Below are 24,222 nucleotides of genomic sequence, written 5' to 3'. Positions count from 1 at the left end.
AAAGCGCCAAGGACAGTCGCTGCCAGTGGGAGTCCTGTTGCTCTGTTGCTGACACCTGCCCCTGGCTTTCACAGGTCGCCTGCCTTTGAGAGCTTTGGGTTGTGTCTAGGGCCTCAGGAAGTGAGAGTGATGGGGTAGATGGGAGTTATTTCTGGAAGTCTGTGGCGAGAAATAGAGACTGCCTTCCACAGTGTGGAAGCTTATTTTCCTCCTGATTGTTTTAAATGGAGAGAAAGGGCCGATTTCTTCGTATCAAAAAAATATGTATGCTGTAGATTACAGCTGATATTTTTAAACACACACATTAGCTCTTGGTGGCTATGTGATAGAAAATAATTCACTACAAAGCAGGAAATATTTAAATAGCCCAGAGGCAGAACCCTGGTACAGCAAACTAAAAGCCAAGCTTGTTTCAGTGAGAGGCTAGCAGTACTCAGTACCCTAACCCTAACCCTAACCCTAACCCTAACCCTAACCCTAACCCTAACCCCTAACCCGTAACCCCTAACTGAGTAGTACAAATGTCTACTCGGAAAGAAGAAAGAGTGACGTATGGAAATTGTTCCTGCTTTTGTTTAGCAAGGTGATTGGCAAGGTGACATCAGGAAATGTCTCCTGATGGTGCGGAAGGTAAGACTTTTCCAGTACCTGAGCTCACATTAGACCCCAAGAAGGCAGGGGCTTTGGGGACAGCCGGCCCTCATCCCTGCCTTATACTCTGGGACAGCCGTGATACTAGGCTGGTCCTGATGATGGGCTCTCCCATGTGTTCCAGCCCCCCCCCCCCCCCCCCCGTCACTACCATTCCTGCCAGCCCTATGCATCCTGCTGCATCCGTCAGCCATGCTGTCTGTTGGGAAACTCATGGGTTCATTTGCTGTATGTGCCACAGCTCAGCTGTCAGCTGATTCAGTCGAGAAGAATGGTCTAGAATTTTAAGGAGAGGTTGAGTGATGCATAGTCAGGGCTCCTCAGGTCTATTGGGTCCTTCTGGCCTTGCCCCTGGAAAATCAGCTGTGGACTGTATCTCTCAGTCATGACCTGGACTGCTTGGGGGACTGGTTACCTGCCTTATAGGAGGCTTGTTATACAAGGGGAATGAGCCATAGAGATTCGAAGTGATTGGCCCGAGATCACAAAGCCGTGGCCAATCAGAATGACTAATGACAGGGAGGTGCAGGGGTCGAGCTGGCTATGCTAGCAGTGATCTTACCCTTTCAAAGAGGAAGCAAAAGAGAAGAGGGATGGGATTTAACAGGAGGCTTTGAAGAGGAAAGGGGACAACAGAGCAGGATGGGGCCTGTTGTCCTAGCTTCTGACTCTCCTCACAGTGGTTGCAATGATAGGAAGCTGTTGAGTGTTCACTTGTGTGAGGAACATTCTACAGCAGTGCTAAACCAGTCAAGATGGAAATGCTCATCATGGCCAGAACATTCCCACACCTGTTTGCAGCCTGCCCTCTCCCTTGGCTGCACTGATCCATATCTTGGCCTTGCATGGCCAACATGTTCCCTTCCTGGAAGTCTCACGATTGCAACCTTTGAGCCTGGCTGTGCTCACTTTGGTATCGTCTTCAGAGAGCCATCCAGGAGGCTGCTGGAGGCCATTTGCTCTTAAGGGCAGTCTCTTCTTCCTACAGCCTTTCTTGGGAGGGCTGCTCCTCCTGGGTTATGTAGTGAGAATCTGTGGTGGCCTCCACTTACCTCACTGTCTGAGTGTCTTTGAGCAAGTCACTTTAGGGTAACCCAAAGGAGACATGACTGGGTGGTAGCCACTGTATCTTCTAGGATCCAGGAAAGGCTCCCAACTGTAGTGTGGACCAAGACCTCAAGTTCACTAACTGAAAGAACAGAAACATACCTACAGCCTCAGTTTAGGAAGCTAAACACTAAACGGACCATCGGCACAAGTGCATTGAAAAGCACTTGAGTTCTGACTTGGCAGGATTAGACATGCCAAGAGTCAGGGAGGGAAACCCAGCACTCAGAATGGTCTCCAGGGACTTAGCATGCAGGAGTATGAATGTGGCTTACGTAGCTTGGGCATTCAATCTGTGGAAGCCAGAGAGAACATTCCTTTCCAAAATTAAATTGCTGATCTTGTGTTTGGCTGGGAATGGAATGCAGTCTGAAGGAACCAAGAGACTTGACTGCAAGTAGACAGTGGTCTTAACTTCTGATTCTGTAATGAGTGTGTTTTCCCCTTCCCTTCCCTTCCCTTCCTCTCTCTTCCTTTCCTCTTCCCCTTTCTTTTCCTCCCCTTCTCTCCCCTCCCCTTCCCTTCCCCTCCCTTCCCTTCCCTTCCCTTCCTCTCTCTTCCTTTCCTCTTCCCCTTTCTTTTCCTCCCTTCCTTCCCCTTCTCTCCCCTCCCCTTCCCTCCTCTCTCCTTTACTTTTGTGTACGTGTTTTTTTTTTTCTGCGCGTATCTGTGTATACAATATGCAAGTGCACGTGGTGTCCCAGGAGGCCGTAAGAAGGTATTGGATGCCATGGACTGGAGTTCCGGTGGTTGTGAGTTACCTTGTGGGCCATTCTGCTCTTGGTCACCAGGCTGTGTCTTCAGCCCACACTGCTCAGCATTAGTTCAGCCAGGGCCTCTCTTTCCGCCTATGACTTGGGTTTTCCTTCTCGGGTCAGTGGATAACCAAGCCACTGTCCTGGGGTCCCTGGGACAGCAGTTTATCCTCCAGTTGAGGCACAGGAGAGGGGAGGTGTAGGGTCATCTCTGATCAGGTTGTGGACATTTCTGCAGCCCCTGGTTCGGTGAGAGCAGTCTCAGGAGGGTGTGTTTCCTCTGCAGCCCACCCCATCTTTCCTTCAGTGGGTCCACCCGCCTGCCCGCCTCCCTCCCGTTGGAGCTGAGAATGGTGGCTCAGGCCTATCAGCCCTGCCCTCTAGGATGCTGGGCAGTAAGTTTGCAAATTCAGCAGTCGCCTAAGCAGCAGGTTAAGTTTAAGGCAAATCTGGGCACCTTCGTGAGATCCTGCCTCAAACTAAACTGGGAGAATTCGTGCACAATATGCATGAGGCCTTGGATTCCAACTGTATGTAAGACTACAGGGAGGGAAGAGGATAGAGGAGAGGGGTAGGGAGGGAAGGGAGGGAGAGAGTGAGTGTGAGAGGCAGGGAGGCAGGGGAGGGGTGCTCTCTCCCATGTGGAGATATGAGTGTCTCTTCTGCACTTTGTTCCCCCTGGTTCTTTCTCGGTCATAGCCTCCCCAGTATCGCATAGCTTAACCAACCCTGGACACCAGGATGTCATGGCCAGTCAGCATACAAGCTGCTTCTGAGGCGGGGGGAGGGGGTGGGGGGGGCTTTCAGACTGACTGGGCCTGGTGACAGCACACAGGGAATGGGGCCACAGGTCTCTTCCTTGACTCTGGGAGCTCATTCGTTCTCCATCTTCAGAAGGAGGCTGGCTTCCGACTGCTTCCATTTGTTTGTTTGTCCTTTGAACCATGGGGCATGTTAAAAATCTGCCATTTAAATAGTTGTCCTTGTAGCTTTAGATTCCGCATCCGGAGTCAACTAAGTAATCAAGGGTTGACACCATTCTTCCGGGTTTTGCATTGAGATGCCTTAAAGCCCGTGGGAGGATGTGTGTGGAGTTTGCACAAATGCTAAGTCATTTTCAATGAGGGCTTTGGGAATTCGTGGGTACCAAAAGATTACTGGTGGAGAAAAGAAGGCAAGGGGTGGGAGAGTGACAGAACTCCAGCTTCTAGAATCTAACCCTCCCACACCTCTGTACTCAAACTTAGATAACATACCATGGTCCATAGGATGCTGGGAACCCTGCAATCCTGCAGGGCTAGAGTGTGCCAGGGTGGGACTCACCTTTTCTGCTCCATGAGCAGCACCAGGGGCCCAGAACCTAGATAGCAGTTTGTTTAAGCAGTATCATTTTTTGGGGGGAAGGGTCTGGATGAAGAACATGAGTTTCTGCAACTCATTTCCAAATCAGAACCACAGTGTAAGGAGTTGTCTGCCTTAGGGGATGATGGACACCTTTCCGTATTCACCTCAGGTCCCTAGGGACCTCCAATTGTGAGGTCTCCTAGGCTTCTATTTGGGTTAATTGGCAACAGTGTAACTAGCTGGTGTTCATGCTTAAGTTTCTTTTCTAACCAGGATGCTCTCAGTGTCTTAACAATTTTCGTGTTATCCGAGATATGCCAGCATGAGGATGGGATGGCCTTTGTTCCCTGTGTAGCTTAACAGCATTAGACACAGCTGTATATGGAAGAGGGACTGATCCCCAACGCTGGTGCTCAGAGCTCTGTGGGTCTCCGCAAGGAATGTTCACCTCACAGGTAGCTAGAGGTTATGGTGAGACCGGAAATGACATGCTACCGTTTACTCTGCTTCTGCTGCGTTTTACAGATTTGGGTTTTCTTTAGCTTTTTGGAGTCCTGAGGTTGGTTGACTCTAGATACTTTTCTTCATCTGTTCCTGGTCCCGTGAAGGCCAACCACAAGAGTGAGGGGTGATTGCTTAGCCCCGCCCCCACCTTGCATGGACAGTCAGACCTGGTATGCTATCTGAAAGGCGGCCATTATCCAGAGTATAGGAAGTTGGGCTATGGGTGGCCCAAGGCTGCTGGGCCCGTCTGCTTTTGGACCCTTATTGGCTGCTTGTGTGACCTACGCTTTGTCATGTGATGAGAAGCTCGGAACAGGCAGTCTCTCCAGTTTATAATGTCCACTGGGTGCCAGGGCTGTTCTCTTGGGCAGAGTACCAGAGGAAGCAAAGCAGAGGAAACCCGTGCCTCAGATACGAGAAGCTTAGAAAAAGTGCTGTGCAAGGATGTTTGCTGGCACAAGACAAAAACCCAGCCAGGAAGGGCATGATGAGGAAGAGGAAGCTGGGAGGAGGGGCAGCAGCGGTGAGCAGTCGGTGGGGTGACCGCTGAGGAAATGAATCTGAGGGAGCTGCTGGGCATTCTGCATTGTAGAAAGAACTTTTTGTTCCTGCTCCTGGTGTCCTTCTCAGGGCTTGATGGGCTGAGTGCCTCCCTCCCATGTGTGCTTTCTAGTTCTAGTTCAAGTGTCAGGGCTGAAAATGTCACAGAGAAACGGCAGAGTGAGGACCTGTTCCTCTAGGAAGAAAGAGAAGCTTAGGCACCTAGTGTGTCCAGAGCGGAGACTGTCATCGCTCTTTCTCAATGATGGCCTTCTGCCAGAAAACAGGGCGGATGCAGTGAGGGCCAGAGCTGCTGTTGTCCTCCTCCCTGTGGGCCTGCAGGTGCAGCCGAGCAGCTGTTACCTCAGGCAGCTTCCTCAGCCTTCCTGACCTCCCCTGTCTTGCACAGCTTGTAGCAGGAGGGGCCAGCTTATGCTCTCGGCGTAGATTTCCTGGATATTCTGTGAGGTTGAGAGCGAGTCATTCCTGCAACAGGAAGCTCAGGGGATGTCTCTGGCTCCTGTTGGGGTTGCCTGTAGGAACATAACCTTATCCACCGAGCTGTATGGATTTATGAGACCCTCTCAAGGCTCGGGACTGGAGCCGGCTGAGATCAGGATCATAGGTGCTGACGTTTTTCCTGTGTCTACTGTCATTTTATGATTTCTTTTACTTGGGGATAGCCCGGCAGTTAAAAGCGTATACCACAAGCTGGCCATGCATGCCTGTAATCCCAGCACTTGGGAGGCAGAGTCTCTGGGTTTGAGGCTAGCCTGGTCTACAGAATGAATTCCAGGACAGCAAGGGCTACACAGAGAAACCCTGTCTAGAAAACAAAACAAGATGATGATGATGATGATGGTGGTGGTGGTGGTGGCGGCGGTGGTGGTGGTGGTGGTGGTGGTGGTGGTGATGATGGTGACGACGACAGCAACAACATCAGAACATAAACCACTCCGCAGTGCCTTGGAGTTTGGTTCCTAGCACATCAGTACTTTCTGGCTGCACTCCAGTTTAAATTAGAAAATTAGGAGAATAATATTACAGTTTATTCTTTCTTGCATTTCTTTTTCTTTTTAAGCCACGGTATCCTCTAATTAAGATTTCTGGAGGACTCCTACTTCAGACCTGGAAGCTGGAAGGAAATAACTATTTTAGCAGCATGCACTCTGACCTGGAAACGAGCAGACTCCTTGCCCTTAGCTATGTGTCAGGGATCTGTGCTCTGGCTACCTGGCTTCTGCAGGGAACTGGAATAGCAGCCATCTGGCACTCTGCTCTGTGTGTGTGTGTGTGTGTGTGTGTGTGTCCCCGTGTACGTGCACGTGTGGGGTTTGGGGTGGGGTTTAGGGGGTAGGACATCTCTGTGTATAGGTGTGGGGGTGTGGGGGGCATATGTGAGTAGGGCATGTGTATGTGGTGTGTGCAGGAGGAGATCTCTAATTCTTATGGAGCAGACAGTTCTCATGAGCATCCCTTCCCCTCATGCTGTGTAGAACAGAAGGAGGTGTTCTGGGTCTTCTGTAGTTGAGTTTCCTATAGCAGACCATTCCCAGTGCCAGATGGGCCTGTTGCTTGCTTCCGTAGCACCTAGGAAGATGCTAGTGTGTCCTGTCGTTAGTTCTAAGGCCAGCCAGCCCCCCACACAGAATCACTTCCATCCCTTGTGGTGGGGGAGCCTGGGGTTGAGGCATGGGCTGGTGTTGCCGTGTTTTCAGGGGCCTTTATATAGCCTCAGCGATTCTGCACATGGTTGCTTTGCTCTCTCCCTGCGCCGGTGGGTGGTGACATTTGCGAGTGACTTCGGATTTCGGATCATCTTTCCAGGCGTTTCCTTGTGTATTTGTAACAGAGCTGGGTATAGCACATGCCTTCCGTCTCCCTGTCCGAAACCTGGCTCACTGTCACTTGCTGTGTAATTATTCTCAGGGCCACCAATGAAACTTCAAGTCTGTGCGCCTAGCCTTGTCTGTGCAGTGAGGTGGCGTGGAGCTGCAGGTGCACCCCGGCCCAGGAGCCTGGCTTCTCAGTGCCTCCCACTCCTGAGACAGCTGCTTAATCTTAAGCTATTTACTCTCCCAGAGCCTCTGAGCTCCTTAAACAAGCAGTAACAACACGAAGGTCCACAACTGCACACTTGAGCCCAGCGTGCAAGCGGCGACATGCATGTCGCCGCTTGCCGTGTCTCTGAATGAAGACTTGCTTTATTTGCAGCTTGTGTGTATGATTCCTACCCCCCAGAGCTTCCCTCCCCCACGTTCTACTTTAGAACGCGGTTGGGCTTCTCTAGGCTACACTACACATCAGTGGTCTCCACCCTCGGTTCTCTGCATGCTTGCCCTACACTGCAGTTAAACTGAGAGCGGAGCCCAGGCTAAGCGTGTCCTCGGAGCTGTGTTCTCAGGGATGTGTGAGCACTTGGCACCGGGACCCCATACCCGCCGCCCAGTATGTCAGGTGCTGAGCGTGCCTAAGTGTCCAGCCATTCTGAGGGGCTGTGAGACAGGGGCTCGGGGATAGTCTCTCCTGCGTAGATCAGATAGCTGCTGCGTAGGTGGCTGGTGGCTCAAGCCTAGGATTCTAGGTGCCTCAACAGCTCGGCCTTCCAGGCATCCAGCACCTCCCCTGCTGTGGAATGCCTAGGATGCCACCTTACGGAAAGTTCAGGAGGATGGGGGAGGCTTGCAGGGGAGATGTGCTGACTCCAGCTTCTTTGAGGAAGCTCTCGCTATGGCACGCTCTGTGTGGCCAAGGCAGTTATAACTGCCAGTCAGCAGATTGTGGCTGGGGAATCTCCACGTCCAGCCTCCCGGGCCCTAATTAATAACAGCCACAGGGGCGTCAGCTGTTCCTGCCCACGTTGTTTACATGGCATTCGTGTGTAGTGCATGCATGTCAGCCCCAAAGGATCCGACATCTGGCAGTCATCAGATACCTGTGTTGCCCCGAGCTTCCCCCATTATTTAGCACACCCCACAGTACTCATGGGACAGCAGGCTATCAGCGACACAGTGAACTTAATGACAGTTAGTACCCTGCATGTCCAAAAAACATTAGATATATCGATGGAGTAGTTAAACTGTTGATTCTTGGGGATTCACAGGAACTGAGCTGGGCTCAAAATAATGACATTAATAATTCAAAGAATAAAAAGTCCCCAAGCGTCTTAATAGATGTGTGTGTGTGTGTGTGTGTGTGTGTGTGTGTGTGTGTAAGCATGAAGCTGAGGTACTAGCTCAGTGATCACTTACCAGCATGCATGAAATGCTGGGCTCTACCCTCAGCATGACAAATGAAACAAAGCAGGAAAGGCAGAAATGACTTCAGCTGAGTACGTCTGATATATGAGTCCTTCATTGCTGCTTACTCTGCGGAGAATTATGTAGAGATTGGAGACCTAGTGGAGCCTGCCCTTGCTTATTATTGAGTTGCGTTATAGATCCACTCATCTGTTTAAAAATGTGCGTGCCCAGTGTTGTAGGTCGAACTTCCTTTTCTCCCCTGGCTTACAGCCTGTCTCTTGCTTTCCCTACAGTGCTACACACACAGGGCCCAGTGGATGGCAGCCTGTATGCCAAGGTGAGGAAGAAGAGTGCCTCCGATTCTGGCATCCCCAGTAGCCCTCAGGGCATGCCAGCCACCAGCAGTCCAGACCACGGTGACCACACCCTGTCAGTCAGCAGTGACTCGGGTCATTCTACTGCCTCAGCCAGGACTGATAAGACAGAAGAGCGCCAGACCCCAGGAGCACGGAGGGGCCTGAGCCCTCAGGAGAAGGCAGAGTTGGACCAGCTGCTCAGTGGGTTTGGCCTGGAAGACTCTGCAAACTCCCACAAAGACATGACTGACATGCGCAGCAAGTACAGCGGGACACGCCACGTGGTGCCAGCCCAGGTCCACGTGAATGGAGATGCTGCCCTAAAGGACCGGGAGACCGACATTCTAGACGATGAGATGCCCCACCATGACCTGCACAGTGTGGACAGCCTGGGTACTCTCTCCTCCTCCGAAGGGCCCCAGTCAACCCACCTGGGTCCTTTCGCCTGCCTCAAGAGCAGCCAGAACTCCCTCCTGTCTGATGGCTTTGGCAATGGTGTTGCTGAAGATCACAATGGCGTCCTTTCTCCAGACCTGGGCCTTGGTGTAGACTCCGTTTATGAGCGGGAGCGGATGTGTGGGGGCCGAGAGCAAAAGCAGCTGCAGCCCCTGTCGAGGAAGCCCTCTGCACCCACCCCGACGCAGGCCTATGGGCAAAGTAACTATTCCACCCAGACTTGGGTCCGTCAGCAGCAGATGGTGACTGCTCACCAGTACAGCTTTGCCTCGGATGGGGAGGCCAGGCACGGCAGCCGCAGTGCAGTGGACAGTGCTGGCCTTGCCCAGCCCTCACCCCACATCCCAGTTACTCCCACCCATGGAACCAGCAGCAGAGTGGCTGTTCAGAGAGGCATCAGCAATGGGCCAAATCCCCCTGACGCACAGCAGCTCTGTCCTAGTAAAGCACTCCAGCCCCGGTTTCCAGATGACAGAGTCATGAATGGAGTAGTACATCAGGAGCTTAACCCTGGCCCCTCCCCAGGCTCTCCTACTCTGGATATCGACCAGTCCATTGAGCAACTTAACAGGCTGATCTTGGAGCTGGACCCTACCTTTGAGCCCATCCCCACACACCTCAGTGCCCTTGGCCTCTCAGCCAATGGCTCTATGTATCCTGATGGTGTGGGAAGTGGGCTCCGGTGTGGTGGCAGGCTGGACCCTGTGGATGGCCCTGGCCGGAGTCCTGGCCGGCAAGGTGAGCTGATGGGTAATCGGTGTCAGGTAGGAAGTTATCCAGGTGGGAATTTGGATTTGCTGAAACTCACGATGGAGAGGTATTTTCTTGGGAGTTTTTGTTCTCAACGAGCTGTCGTCTAGAATCCGAGGGGTTACCTTGGCACTAGCAGAGCTTGTTAGCAGAATTGGACGGTGGGAAGAAAGAGGTACAAAACTTGCCTATAAAATGGTTTGGGGCAGGGTTGGGGTCCCCTGAAGGGGAATATCAGTGTCTTATTTCACACACTTTGTCATGCCTGTCAGTGAGGGCAGCAGGTCATTTGAGAGCCCCAGATAGCCTGATCCGCATTCCTCTGCCACCTGCTAGCAGTGTGCTGTATACACTTCCTGAGCCTCAGTTTCCACATCTGAAGAATCGGCTCAACGGCAAAACTTCTCTCAGTTCAGGAATGTTTAGGGAAGAGTGCCAGGTGTCCCTGTGAGTCAGAAGAACTGTTGGGCTCTCGAGTCATCCTTGTAAGAACAGAGGTCTGAGTAAGCAGTCAGGGTATGCAAATTGTCCTATTTACAAATATATCATCCAAGCTCCTGAGACATCATGTTGGCTGTTCGTGGGTGTTCATGTGTTAGAGAGAAGCTTGGTGGTTCTTGATGACTGAGGGAGACAGGTACGTGGGGCAGAGAGTGTGGAGTGTCCTCAGAGAAGCCCAGACGCAGCAGATCCGGGTTCCTGGATCCTGTGATCTAGAACCAAGGCCAGAGACATAAGCTCAGCAAGGGCGATGAGCCTCGGTGTGAGGACCATCTGTCCTCTGCACCTTCTGAAGCTGGCGAGAGAGAACTGTGTGGGCCTTTCTCTGCCTTAGAACCAGGGGACCTGGACACCAGGGCAGAGGCTTCTTGGCAAGGCCAAGTTCCGTAGTAGTGGACAGTGTCCTCTGGCCACGCCCGGGGGAGTGTTTCCTGCAGACTGCATCAGAGCGATAAGGCCTGCTTTGGGATCAGATTACTACCAGGTGTTCCCTGTGTGCGTTAACACGGGGTCAAGAGGGTTTGAGAGATACCTTTCTCATTGGATGAAAAGGCAGACAGCAAGCCAACGTGTACGGCATGGTCAGAACATCCTGAGACAGAGTCTTGGAGTTAACGGAAGGGACAAGGCTCAGGCTGGGGTCGGCCCAAGGTTATCCCAGGAGGGACTGGCCAAGGTGAGGTGTCTGTGTGAGGGTGGTGAAGGTGGTGGCAGATTAGATGGAGCAGCGGGTGTTGCTGGGAGCCAGGACCTGGAGGACAAGAAAGACAGTGCAAGAGAAGGCTGTCCTATCTCCTCCTTTCTCCCATGGGTGCTTTTCTGTTCTTCTCAGTGAGTCCATGAACATCCCCCTTAGCATTGTGTTAGTGATATTAATGGTAGAAGTCCCTGTGTGGGCTGAATATTGCTTTAGGGTTCTGGCAGAATGGCCTAATAGTTCGTCTTCCAAGGACCCTTGCCCCAGGGCCTTTCTTCATCCTGCTGTCATGTCTGTGGAGGTTACTAGGTGACGGACGACGAGGCTTGAGTTTGTATGGACCCTGTGGTATAGACCCATGGTCTCTGCCCTCTTTGAAAGGTTGCAGCCTAGCTGATGTCTGGCCCCCTTTTCAGGAAGGAACAAGATCTCGTAGCATGGGTCCTAGCCAGTGACAGGATTGCATGGACTGCCAGCTAACTGGCATGCTGTGACTTGCTCATGCTGTGGAAAGGAAGGGCTGCCTAGTGTCTGATGAGAGCTGAGAAGAGAAGCCAGATTACATTACCTGTCCTGTGCTGGGCTGCATCAAAAGACAAACAGCAGGATCGCTTAGTTGGTTGGAGTACTGGTAGGTATGTGCTCTCCCCAGTACAGTTCTGAGGCTGTTGTGGTGCTAGCATATAACAACTCCGCCCCCTATGGCAGAAACAGTAGCTGTGACTGAGGACCCAGGCCAGGTCAATTGAATTGAATACTTAAAGGAAATTCGGAGTTCTAAGGTTTCAGTGGAAACACTTAAGCAAAAACCTTTTAACACTTTGCTTAATGAATGTTCTTGGAAGATTGTACTTGGGAAGAATAAATCAGAAGCCTTTCTTCCAGGAACAAAAACTCTGAGGTTTGGAAAACTTTGCAAGTGTTTTAATGGCGTATGTGGGTGGACACAGGACCCAGGCTCAGGGGCGTCTTTTCTAGTTGACTGGATACAGTCCTGAGGGATGATACCCCATCCCTGTAGGAAAGCAGGGATATAGCCAGGGACTGGAGAGCATCCCTTTGTGGCTTCCTCCCTCACAGTGGCCTTCCTTAAACTACCGAAGAGATGGGTCACTTTACTAACTAGAGTTTTGTTTTAATCTTAGATCTCTTTAATTCCTTTTCCTGTAAAGTATAATTATCAAATGAAACAACTTTTCTACTTAAACAGCAGATTAGCAATTTGTTCAACAGGCATCCTGGGTCATTGTCAATCCTTTGGAGCCATAGTGGTTAATATATAAATGTGTGTGTGTGTACACATGTATATATGTATATATATATAATGTGTGTGTGTGTGTGTGTGTGTGTGTGTGTGTAATGCAAAAACAACTTCTGCAAAGGTGTTTTTGAAATTCAGAATCCTGCTGCCAATGAGGCTCTGTCCCCAAGCAGCGAGCGTGAACACGGAGCTTAGTGTGGGGACAGAGCCGAGCTGGAGACACCCTTCTTGCACCCAGCTGTTCTTCCAAGATGAACTTCCTATGTTAAGTCAGCACCAAGCTCCTAAATCCTCTGAGGCTTACACTACACTTAATACAAGAAGCCTGGGTGTGGCGTACGCAGTCGCACAACTTGTCTTGGAGCTCAACGCAGGAAAACTCGTTTTGATAAAAATCCTATCAAAAAAAAAAAATGCTTGCGTATTTATCCACCTGGGTGAAGGAGGGGGCACTCTTTCCTCCCCGGCAGGTAGAGAAAATGCTAAGGCCCTGTTGATCTTAAATTCCATAATTTAATTAAAATAAATAATACTTTAAATAAATTTAAATTATTTAGATAAATAATTTAATTTTTAAAAAATTATTTTTTAAAATTTTCTACGTGTACAGGTACTTTGCCTGCGCCTATGTCTGTGCATTACTTGTGCGCCTGGTGCCTACGGAATCCAGAAGAGGGGCGTCAGGTGCTCTGGGACCCCCATGTGGGTACCGAGACACAGGCCTCCTAGAAGACTGGCCAGTGCTTTTAACCACTGAGCCACCTCTCTAGCTCCTGATTGTAAGATTTAAGTTTCCGTGTGCATGTTCCCATCTCTCAGAGGAAAGATTGAGTGACGGGTGTTATAAAACAGAAACTCCCAGACGTTAGAGAGATTCCGTATGGTACACGTGGCTAAGCAGCTGATTTTTGAGCCCCTGTAAGTTTTAGGGTCTTTTCGTTTTGTCCTCTCGGTTTAGTTGGGTGCAGAGGGGACTGAGGCTGTTGAGCTGCGTGGCCGAATAGGAAGGGCCCAGGGACACCGAAAGGTTTCATGATGTCCCCAGAACATCACCGTGCTTGCAACCCAGCCCCATTGTGGATTCGGAATTGCCTGACTACAGCAGTTCTGAGTCCTGTACGTACATGGAGATTCTGGGCTGCCAAGTTCCCAGAAGTTCCCAGAATGCTCTATCTTTTCCATGAGCCCGCTCTGGCCCACCGTTTCTCTCAATTCCAATGCCAGCTGAGCTCTCAATTCTGAGCATTGACGCAGCTTCACTGTAGGATGTTGGCGCCTCGGCGTCCTCAAACCTGCAAAGTCTTCCACATTCCAGAGCATGTCTTAAATGCAAAAAAGCTACCGTGTGAAGTAAGGAGAGGAGAGCAGCTCTGCCAGGGCTCCCCTGGGGGCCTGTATTCCTGCACAGCCGTGTGGCCTCATTCACACCAGTTCTGCAGGGAACGGTGGGCAGTACACTCCCTCCATGGGTCGGGTTATTTCTGAAAAGAAAGCGTGTTTGAAGGCTGAGTGCATCTGAGGACGTTTCTTTCACAGTACAGAAGGAATAACGGCACTGCTGTGGCTGCAGCCAAGGCTGCTTGGGATGATAGTGATGGTGGTGATGGCAGTGACAGAAAACACGCTTACAGTTGTCCGGATCTCACGTGTCTCCCCAAGGTCCACATCATAAATGCTTGCTCCTAGAAGGTGCCCTTGACGTGTGGTAGAAACTGTAAATAGTGGGGCCTAGCAGGTCTTTAGTGGTTGGGGGTATGTCCTTGAGTAGACTACTGGGAACCCTGTCCTTTCTCTTTCTCCTCTCCCTTGCTCTCTGGCCATGAGGAGTGGTTTGACATTGCCACACTCTTCTGCTATAATGACTTCAGGACCAAAGCTGCAGGGCCAACTGATTGTGGATTGAGACCTCCAAAGTCCTGTGCCAAAATAGCCCTTTTTCTTTCCGGAGCGGTTATCTCAGCTGTTTGGTGATAAATAGCGATGATATTTTTATTCCTCTGGACTTGCTTTTCTAGAAGGGTTTTGTTTTTGTCGTTAGTTGATTGGAAGATGTTGATTTCATGAGATCTGCTCAGTAGAAAGCCATGTCATTTGCTAGAAGGGGCCATTTTGTTTCTTCATTTCCCAGAAAATGTTGGATGGTGCTGATGACTGTGTGATGGTATTGGCGACAGTGGCGGCAGTGGGTATGGTGATTATAGTGATGGTTTCCATTGTGATGATGATGGTGGTGGTGGTAACGATGATTGAGAAGATGGTGATGATGCGGTGATGGTTGTGATAGGAATATAGAAATAATTCACTCTGAGTACCCTCTCTGTTCTAATGATTTCAGCCCACCAGGAAGTAAAAAGCCTCCCTCTTGTCCTCTCTGTGTATCTTGGCCATCCTTTTACTCCGCTGCAGTCCTGCGCTTTTACCAGCCAGGCTTCTTCTTGATGTTTGCCGGGATGGGTAAAAGCCTTATAGGTATTTGTGAACTGAGATCTTGTCAGGGAGCAATGCAGACCCTTTCTGTCTCCAGCTGCTCTGCTAGGTGGACACTGAGGTGAGGGGAGGTCGTACAGGGGGTTTATAAGGCAGCCCGACTCCACCCTAGGACCAGGGAGGCTGACCAGAGGTGAGGAGTCTTTCTGGTGCATGCACTGATGACTGCAGTGTCCTATCCCTTGTAAAACTGGGACGGGGAAGGCAGTTCCTTTGGGGAATTTTGCTTCCTCAAAGTGCCCCCTAACCAGTAACTCTGCGCCCTCACTCTGGCGTGATGCTCCCTGGCTGTACCTGATTCATTGGCAGGCCCTAGCCTCTGCTCTCCTGCTGCTCTACTCAACTTCAATTCAGCCTGCAGGTAGGTAGATTTCCGGGATCCCGACCTTTAAGTGGCAGTGTCGTACTGGGGCTACCTGAGGAGGAGCCTGTCCTGTGCATGACAGGAAGCTGGCTGCCCATTCCACACCTTGGAGACTTCTTGTTTTGTGTCATTAAAACATTTGATCCTTGTTCCATTAGTCTCAGTGGCCCGATGACAGGAACCTGACAGGCACTTCTTGCACATAGCACCCTGGCCTTCCTCACTGTGTTTTTAGAACCCCTTTGCTGTGGGAGGAGTGCATGAAGCTTCAGATTGCAGCTTGTAGTACTGCCCTTGTGTGCTTTCATGGCAGGGACCAGAGATGTGGGAGAGGAGGCCCTCATACAGTTCACCTTTGCTAACACGTTTCAGTCACCATGGCCACTAGCAAGTCAAGGAATCTGGGGAGCGTTCCACGAGACACTCACAACCAGACCTGGCCAGTACAGGGGTAATAATGGCCAGACAGATGCCCCCAGAGGGTGTGGTATTTTGGGAGGCTCGGTACTAAACATCCAGTACCAGGCAGAGATGTCAGGGAGGAATGCTGGATGCGGGGGTGGGGGTGGGGGTGGGGGCAACCACTGCTCCAGTCTTGTGTTCCAGGAGCCCCAGAGGGTGAGCCATGGGTCCTTGGGCAGCTCAAGGCTTGTCTAAATGATCACTGTCCCATCAATGGTGAAGGTGGATGTGACAGGGAGCACTATGGGTAGGGCTTTGTTATAGGTTAGGAGTCACGGCCCAGAGTCACTTGAAAGGACTTGATGCATGGAAATGTCATGGGTAGCATTTGCTTCCAGCTCTGCAGAGGAGTTTCAGACGGGAGAGAATTCTGCATCGGGAATGCATTTCAGTGGTACAGCATTGCTTGGCTTGATATATGAAAGGTCTTGGGTTTTTTTCCCTGCAGGGGGTGGGAGGGGCTACAGTTCTTCTAGGGCAGCTGTACGACTGCTGTACAGACAGTACCATCGTGAAGTTTCTGAACTTTTCCTATTCCTGCCAGAGAAGACTTAAACCCATTAGCGATCACTTCCCATCAACCCAACCTTAGCCCCCAGCATACTAACCTACTAGATTAGCTGTTCTTGCTTCTGGTATAAATGCAATTGTTCACTGTGTGGTTCTTCTTGACTGGTTTCTTTTATAGAGCACATTATGTTTAAAGTTCTGTAACTATTGGGTCCTGGAACCCTACTGGCAAGTGGAATGTCCCAGATGCGAGTCATGGGTGAGGTGACCAGAGATCCCGTTTGGAGCTTGGAGCTTTTCAAATGCAGAGGTCACTCAGCAGTGTGGAGATGCTCTCCCCAGGTTTGGGGGTATGCTCTCTCCCTTCCAGATACGCCTTCCCCAGAGCAAGCACTTTGGATTCCCAGGGGAGCATATTTTCAATTCCGTCCCTTCCTCTGTTGAAGCTCTGCAGAAGTCTCTTTCCCCGTTAGGACCAGGTTGGGAACAGAGATGGGAAGGAAGGGGGTGACCCTGTGTGTACACAGAGGGCTTTTCCTGCCTCCTCACTGATGTCACTCAGAGTGATGTCACTCAGCTCCCAGTGTCCTACCCACTTTCTTTATGGGAAATGCATGCCACCTGCTCTTGAGGAACAAGTCCACTGGGTGACCCAGGCCTACTGAGCATGTCTTGGTTCAGCTTGCTGGAAGAGAACACATTAGTCCATTCCAGAATACAGTCGGGCTGATCTGTCACCCCACACCTTTCTCTATTCACCCTTCTAGAGGTTCTGCCTGTTTACTTGAGTGAGCTGAACTCAGGAGGCCCCTACCTCAGACAAAATGGCCTTTGCCACATTTGTCTTCGCTCTCGGGAATATGAGGGAGTTTCCAAAGCCACCCACATGCCATGGAGGGCCAGCCTTGCGTCTTTCTTCCATAATCCTGTAAGGATGAATCCATCGCTTACTGGTGCTGCTTCCTCTAGGGTCCCAAGTCAAAAATAAAGATTGTGTTGCAGAGTGGGTCATGCTCTCAGACCTGTTCCCTTTCATTTTCATTAGTTGTGTGTTCCTGTGTGTATGTGAGATGCTCAGTGCCTTCTGAGATGTACTATTGGGGTGCTCAGTCTGGTCAAGCCAGTTAGCATGTCCATCCCACTGCATGCATGCAGAGTTCTGGTAAGAGTCCCAAGTCCCCCCTGGGCAGGGCGAACTATTTCCCAACTCCACATATGCTTCAGACTGTAACCACACGGGGGCTTTCGGGATTCGGGTGCTGAGGATGAACGTGTGTGTGTCTGCAAAGGGTGGCTGATTGGCCTGGTAGGGGCTTGAATGTGTGAAGAACTTTATGCTCACTGACTGACTCCTGGGTCCGCATATGCTGCGCCTGCAAGTTGAAAGCTTTGTCAGCCATGCCATGGCTCCAAGGGAAGAGTTGATGGAGAGGAGGAAGGATGAGGTGCTCAGTGGAGAATCGTAATGACATTCTGCTGCAAAACCATGGGTTTGTAACTGTGGTTGTGCGTCTGGTCACTCAGAGAGTTGACTCATGGCTCTTTGAGGCTGGGATGTTCCCCCAGGTTGCTTCTAATGGGGCCAGAGTTTGGGACTGTGCTCTAGAGGGCAGCCAGTGGTCAGGTATCACTGCATAAGCTGCCTCCCAGAGGACTGGCAGGTTTACTTTAGCAGCAGAGTGGGCCATAGGTATTACCAAGGAGAGGATTCTGCTCTGAAGAGCCAATATGGGTGTCATGGTGTCTCTTGCTTGGTACTCTTCTCCCTCTTTCCAGATGATACCAAGAAACTTCTGGGTGGCTCATAGCACCGCTGATGGACACAAAAAACAGATCAGCGAGGAAGGGTTTGGTACCGTTCTCACGATTAGGGGTTTGGTGCATTGAAAAATTGCAGAACTGCCAAGGAACACTGCGTGAGATTTATTCTAAAATGTAGTTTTCCAGCTAAATCGTCTAAACCCCGCCCCCAAATGCACGCTGGGAGCATCCCAGTAACAATGTTACCTCTTCTGGGCTATCCTGGACTCAGTCCTGCATGCTAACACAGTGCCTGACAATCTTGGCCCGAATCCAGTTCTTGTGGGCCCTATATTTTAAAACCCTTCCCACAAGGCCTCCAGTGTCTCTAGATGAAGGGCTTGAGGGAGTTCCCTGTCATGATTCCCCCACTATCATGGTGACCTTGTCTAGCTTGACTGTCTTTGCGCTGCTCCCACATTGCCCACACAGCTGCCTGGCCTTGGAGTGCTACAGGGCTCTGTCCCCATCTGTGTTCTCGGTGGTTTAGCATCAGCTTCCCAGTCTCTCTCTCTCTCTCTCTGAGGTTTGGTGCCCTCCAGAGACCCATTATAGTCTCAGCTCCTGCTTTGTCTGAGAAGGTCTATGGTGGTCATGGGCAGTGCTCAGAGGGTGTGCCCACCTACCAATATGTGGGCTTGGGGAGTATTGTAAAGGGGAAATAGGGACTCAGGTTTTAAGCTGTAGCCTTTGGGTCAGGTGGAAGGATGACCCTTGCAAAGACAGATGACCGCTAGGAGCGCTGGTAACAGTTGATGGGCTGTGGGGCATCCAGTCATGCTGCTAAGCAAAGCGCATGGTTTTTCTGCTTGTCCCTCTCTCCATGGGGAGCCTGGCTGCATGGAGGGTTCCTGGAACAAGGCTCATCGGCATAATCATAGGACTCCATACTCTGTGCTCACGTGGGCCTTAAGTGTCCTGCTGCATTCTGAGCTCCCTGAGCTTTTGCAAGCGCCAGGGCCCAGTTTAGGTTTCCTCTTTACTGGCAGGGAACGTGCTAGAACAGGTGTAGCTCCCCACCACACCTGTGCCTCAGCAGGCACAGGTGGGAAGGGAGCCAGGTGGACCCCAGCAGGCACAGGTGGGAAGGGAGCCAGCTGGACCCCAGCAGGTACAGGTGGGTCTGCCACAGTTACGGGAGAGGCCCTGTGCCTGCAGTGGTTCCTTTGAGCTTCGTTTGGTCCCTGTTCCCTCCTTTGGGTGTTCTCAGAACCCCAAAGGGGTTGGTGTGAGTGGGAGGCTGCCTAGAACCCCCGAGAAGGCTCCTTCAAGTCAGCACAGCTTCTAATCAGACCAGCTTCAGTAGGACCCTAGAGTATCCACCAGCACACCCTACTCCCACGAAGTCCTTTTGTTTTAATTGTGTTTTCCCGCCTTTTCTGTTTTCCTCTGGATCTGACTTCTCACAGGAAGATGAGAAATATTGCCGTGGCCACTTGTATGGCAGGAATTATACGCACTGTTCAGAGAGTAGGGTTTCCCTACTTCCTCCTTGATCATTAAGTAGTTTGCTATTCAGATCGCCCAAGCTCACCAAGTCAGCTTTACACTGGCAAGCGCAGGTCAACTTGGGGCCCGTGTAATGTAAACCCCTGTTTGCCATCTCTGATTCCGCAGATGTGGAACAGCCGCTGCAGAGGGAAACATGAGGCTCTGATGCAGCTCAGGACTCCCATCCCCAGCCCGGGAGCCCCGCTAGGAGCTTGCAGATAGATAACCCCAGGGACACACCCCAAGCAGGGGGAGGACAAAGGGTGGTAAATAGCAGAGGCTGTGAGACTAGGTGAACTTAGGTTAGTGAAGAGTGTAACCAAGCAAGCGTCAAGGATATTTCCCTGTAGATGCTCACGCGGTGAGCCTAGAGTGGAAAAATAAACAAACAAGCCATGTGACTTCCTCACAGTATGGCACTGTTCCCAGGGAAGGGAGGGTTGGGAGCCACAGGCTCTCTAAGAGAGGCCTGAGAGGTCAGCGGTCAGCATGGGATGCCGACCAGGTTCCTCCTGCCTCTGACCCACTAACAGACACCCAGTCCTCATCATCAGCGCTGAGATCTAGGCATGGTCGCAGAGATCAGCACCAGGCCTGAGCAGGCCGCTAAATCCATGTTGATCTCAGTCAGGCAGCTGAGCCCCAGGGGGGCAGCAGCACAGAGACACTGTGCTTACTGTCTGTCTTTCTAAAGGAAGGTGACCAGCTTGGCAGACTCCAGAGATAGTGTCCCTGTGGCAGCCAGCCTCCTTCCAGATCTCAGGATCACCAGGGTGCGAGCAGAAATGTCCGCTTGCTACCTAGGTGTCTCTCTTTCCTACCTAGGGATAGTGGCTAAGAGGCTCTGCTGTGGTGAGAGGCGTCAGGTTGAAGTGGAGGTGCTTGTGGTTTTCTTCGGGCAGTCCCTAGCCCCTCCTTTCTTCTGAGGCTCTGGTGTCTGTGTCTGAGGCTCAGGACCTTGGCATAACTCACAGTCACAGGGACATTGTAGATGTTAGGGACAGGGTGTCAGCACAGGAAACATGATAGGCAAGGACTCCTCCCTTTAAGAAGGGGAGGTTGGGCCACACAGGATTCCATAGCTCCTGGAAGTGAGGGTGCTGGAGGTTCCTCATCCTGGAAGAAGCTCATTTCTAGGAATGCCAGCACCCTCCTTCCTGATAGTCATCCTCAAACGGGGAGGCCTGCGGAAGTGGGTGGGGATGCCATAGCTCTCCTTCAGTAAGGAGAGTGCAGAACCTGACCTACGTCTGCCGTGCGCGTGCAGGCAGAGGCTGTGTCAGTACGCACATCAGTGTGTGAGTGTGAATTTGTGAGAGTACAGGGAGACTGGGAGACAGCACCCGTGGGAGCGACCGGACGCGCGACTGAGGTGTAAGAGAGCATACATGTGGAATATGCTGGGGTGACCATGGAGGACAGCTGGGCAGAGGAAGTGTGACTGAGTGCCGGGTAGTACGTTAGTGAGAGACTGGGTGTGTCCGCACGCACCAGTGTAAAAGACTCAAGACGTCTGAGGGGGAGCGCTTGTCTGTGACAGTAAGTAGGGAAGCATAACATGGACCTGTGCATGACAGGTGAGGGTGAGGAACTGAGGAAAGCCAACGAGTGTGTAAGAGAGTGTGTCCGTCCCTCTGGATGCTCCTTGGTCCACTGTATTCTTGGGTCTAGTTCAGTGCCCTGACCCTTGGGCTTCCCTCTTCCTCTTTCACACACACCCCCACCCCTGTGCTGCCAGTGTCTCTGTCCTAGATGCTATTGGAGCTTAGTGGAGAGAAAGCTGATAGAGTGTTCTAGCCTCAGGCCTAGGCTTAAGCTCTGCGCTCTCTCTCTCTCTCTCTCTCTCTCTCTCTCTCTCTCTCTCTCTCTCTCTCTCTCTCTGCCTTGGACTTGTTGTGGCACCTAAAGTCTGGGTTACCTTGCATGAAGGATAGGAAGAGCAGGTCTTTCATTGAGCTGTTAGATCTACCTACCATCTCTGGATACTTAAAGAAGTATAGAGACCCTTGGAGTGGGACACCTGGTGGGGGACATCATCTCAGAATGGTGGGGAAGGCCACATCCTCTTGAGTCCCTGTGTGGGCAAAAATGAGTACAATGTAGAACCAGAGGCTCAGAGAGAACCAACACATGTCATGCAGAACACTGCAGAGAGGGGAGAGAGAGAGAGAAAAAGAAAGCAGAAGGTTTGTTACTCCCAAGGGGAATCCAGAACTTAACTTTAGAAAGTAAAAATGTTGCTAGTGAAAACTTTAAAAGATACAAAGGAAACGGAACTTTGCTAAGAGATAGTGTCCTCTGAAAATGTCAGAGAGGTTACACCCATGAAGTCTTTCCAGCAGGGTTACTTAAATATGTCCCGACTAGACAGTAGACAATGCCAATGGATGCCAATGGACACGTTAACATGGATGGGCAAGGCTCAGGAGGCCTCAACCTTATACAGAAAACTGCAGGCAAATGAGGGCGGCTGAAAGAAGGAGAAATAGTCACCGGGGAAGAACATGCCAAATGGTTATCAGATAACAAATGGTCAGCCCTAAAAATGTATCTATGCCAGTTAGCATACAGATTAAACAGGTTTTATGTATTTAAGAATGTATGTATATACACATAGACTGAATGTGTATGTGTATGTATCAGCAATTAAAGAAAAAGGGGCCATGGATTTGAATGAGAAAGAGGGGATAGTATAATTATGTTACAGTTTTTAAAAAGATAAAGTTAAGAAAAAGAACTGTAGTTTGAAAGCTTAAAAGAAATGGAGACATCCATAGAAAATATGAGCCCCTGTCTGGAATTCCACGTCCCAGAGATTGGCTTTTGAATATTTTGGTACCGTTTTCTTCTTTCTTTGGTGTCCTAAAGCATTTGCCATTGCACCGCTGACACTGATGCATGGCTGGTTACCGATTTGCTCTGTAATGTAAACTCCCAGCTCCAGAACTGGTCTGCTGCTCACACTGTGATCAAGGGATTATGGGCCTTTAATTTGGAAAGGGCCAGCTTGGCCAGCACTCACCGTGGGTACATCGTACCCTGGCTTCTTTGCCATCGGCTCTTACTAAGACTGCTGCTGTCCTCTAAGGACTTTTCCCTCACTAGACCTTGGTATAGTCCCGCTGTGTCAGACCTCTGTTCCCAGGACCCAGAAGCCTGTCTTCCTGAGAATGAATCTTGGTGCCCTTGTGTGAACCATCAAGGCTCACCAAGGCTTGTAGGGATTCTGTGTTTTTAGCTCAAGCCTAGACTGCCAGCAAATCCTAGTTTGTTATGAAAGACTGCCTTGTGACTTGAGAGGTTATCACCTTTGAAGGCTGCTGCAGGTTTCCCCCTATTGCCCAATTTTAAGAATTCCCTGGAAGAAGTTTAAAAAGCTAACAGGCTAGCCAAGACAAATTTTACTCTCCAAACAAAATGATCGGGTTTGGCTAAGAGCAGGGACCAGGAGCCTCTGGGTCAGGAGTAAAATGCCTGTGGAGTTTTTGGCATTGAGGTATTAAATGTTCGTTCTTAGTATCTGGTTTGAGGTCCCCCTCCTCCCCGTGAAGACTCAATTTATCATGGCAGATCCACATGCCTGGCTCACTGCAGGTGCTAACCTTCCCATAACAGGCCTGGGGCTGGATCTTAGCTGGATCTGTCTGAACTTAGCTTAGCCGTAGTCTCCTGTCCCAGCACTGAGGGCTGAGTTCTGGCACCTGGCTTTGCCTTTTCTGGATGGAGGGCTCTGGCTTGTCTCTGAGCATCCCATAGCCTGCCGATAGCGTTCTCCTGCCTATCTTGAGAGGCTGACTAATGACGTTGTCTGTGGATAGTTTCAGATGGGTTTTATCAGTGGTCTCTACACTCTGCTGTAAGCATCATACCCATTTGTTTTCTCCTTATTGGCTCCTCAGGTGATGACCCCGTCGGGGGACGGCTTCGGAAACTGAGCATCGGGCAGTATGACAATGATGCCGGGAGCCAGGTGACCTTCTCTAAGTGTGGATGGGGAAAGGCTGGGGCGGACTCAGCCCCAAGCTTGGGATCCTTTTCCTCTCCTGCTGACATCAAAGAGGTATGTGCTGGTCCTGTGCCCACCTTCTCTCAACTCCACTTGTTTTCCTCTCCTTGTGCTTAGGGGAAATGGCTGTGCTATGCCCTTGCACAAGGTCACCAGTCACTGTATCCTCTTTGTCCATGACTGACTTCTTTGTCTGATAGAAATGGTTCTTAAGTGACAGACAGGGGTTCTGATTGGAAGCACAGGTCAGAAGGCCTGTGTGGGGGCCACACAATCCCCAGATATGGCTATACAGGGGGTACATCATCTGGGCTATTGAAGCCTCAAGCTCTTACCTGCAGAATGGGGGCGGAATACATACAGGTGGGATGGGAGGGTTCAGAAGCATGGGCCTGACCCTCGCAGGGCTCTGCAGATGGACAGCACAGCCAGCAGCCATTGCTGACTTCTCTTCTGCCACAGGGGGTGCCAAATCCTCCACGTAAGTGATGACCCTGAGGAGATCCTCAGACAAGACTCTCCTGGGTACTTAAGGCTTCTCATCAGAATTCAACCGGCCACCCTCCCCAGATAATTAACCCCAATTCCGTACCTGATTCTCAAGTTGAATCAGTGCCTTTAGAATAGGCAGAAAGAAAAGACAGCGTATGGTCTGCACTCTTACAAACATCTGTTGTTGATAGCTGGGATGGCTCTCCCCAAGTCTGCTTCGTGTTGCGTGACTTCCTGTTTTTTTCACTGCCCTGTGACAGTGATGTAGTATGTCCTTGGTGACGCTTTAGTGCTCAGTGGTGGGATGCATACCTCCCTTGCATCGTTTCCGTCGCCGTTGTCGCCACGCTGCTCCCCTGTATTAAGATGATGGTTCCACTTCTCCGTCTCCAGCTTTGACAATAGTTGAGCTTCTTCCTCCATAGAATAGTAGTGATGCCAGTTTC

General features: G+C 50.8%; 1 protein-coding gene across 14 annotated transcripts in view; it reads left to right on the top strand.

The window, feature by feature from the left end:
* Positions 1–24,222, top strand: part of Tns3 (tensin 3) — a 232,534-nt gene that overhangs the window by 159,489 nt on the left and 48,823 nt on the right. For all 14 annotated transcript variants that reach the window (XM_087583884.1, XM_087583894.1, NM_001170459.2 and 11 more), the window contains 2 exon segments: positions 8,437–9,693; positions 23,178–23,338. In XM_087583884.1, coding sequence (XP_087440010.1) covers positions 8,437–9,693; positions 23,178–23,338 — 1,418 coding nt within the window.

This window comes from Rattus norvegicus, chromosome 14, assembly GCF_021556685.1.
Source record: "Rattus norvegicus strain SHRSP/BbbUtx chromosome 14, alternate assembly SHRSP_T2T, whole genome shotgun sequence".
NCBI classification, from domain to species: Eukaryota; Metazoa; Chordata; class Mammalia; order Rodentia; family Muridae; genus Rattus; species Rattus norvegicus.
The sequence above is the reverse complement of the archived record's forward strand: the minus strand, read 5'-3'. Positions and strand labels throughout refer to the sequence as shown.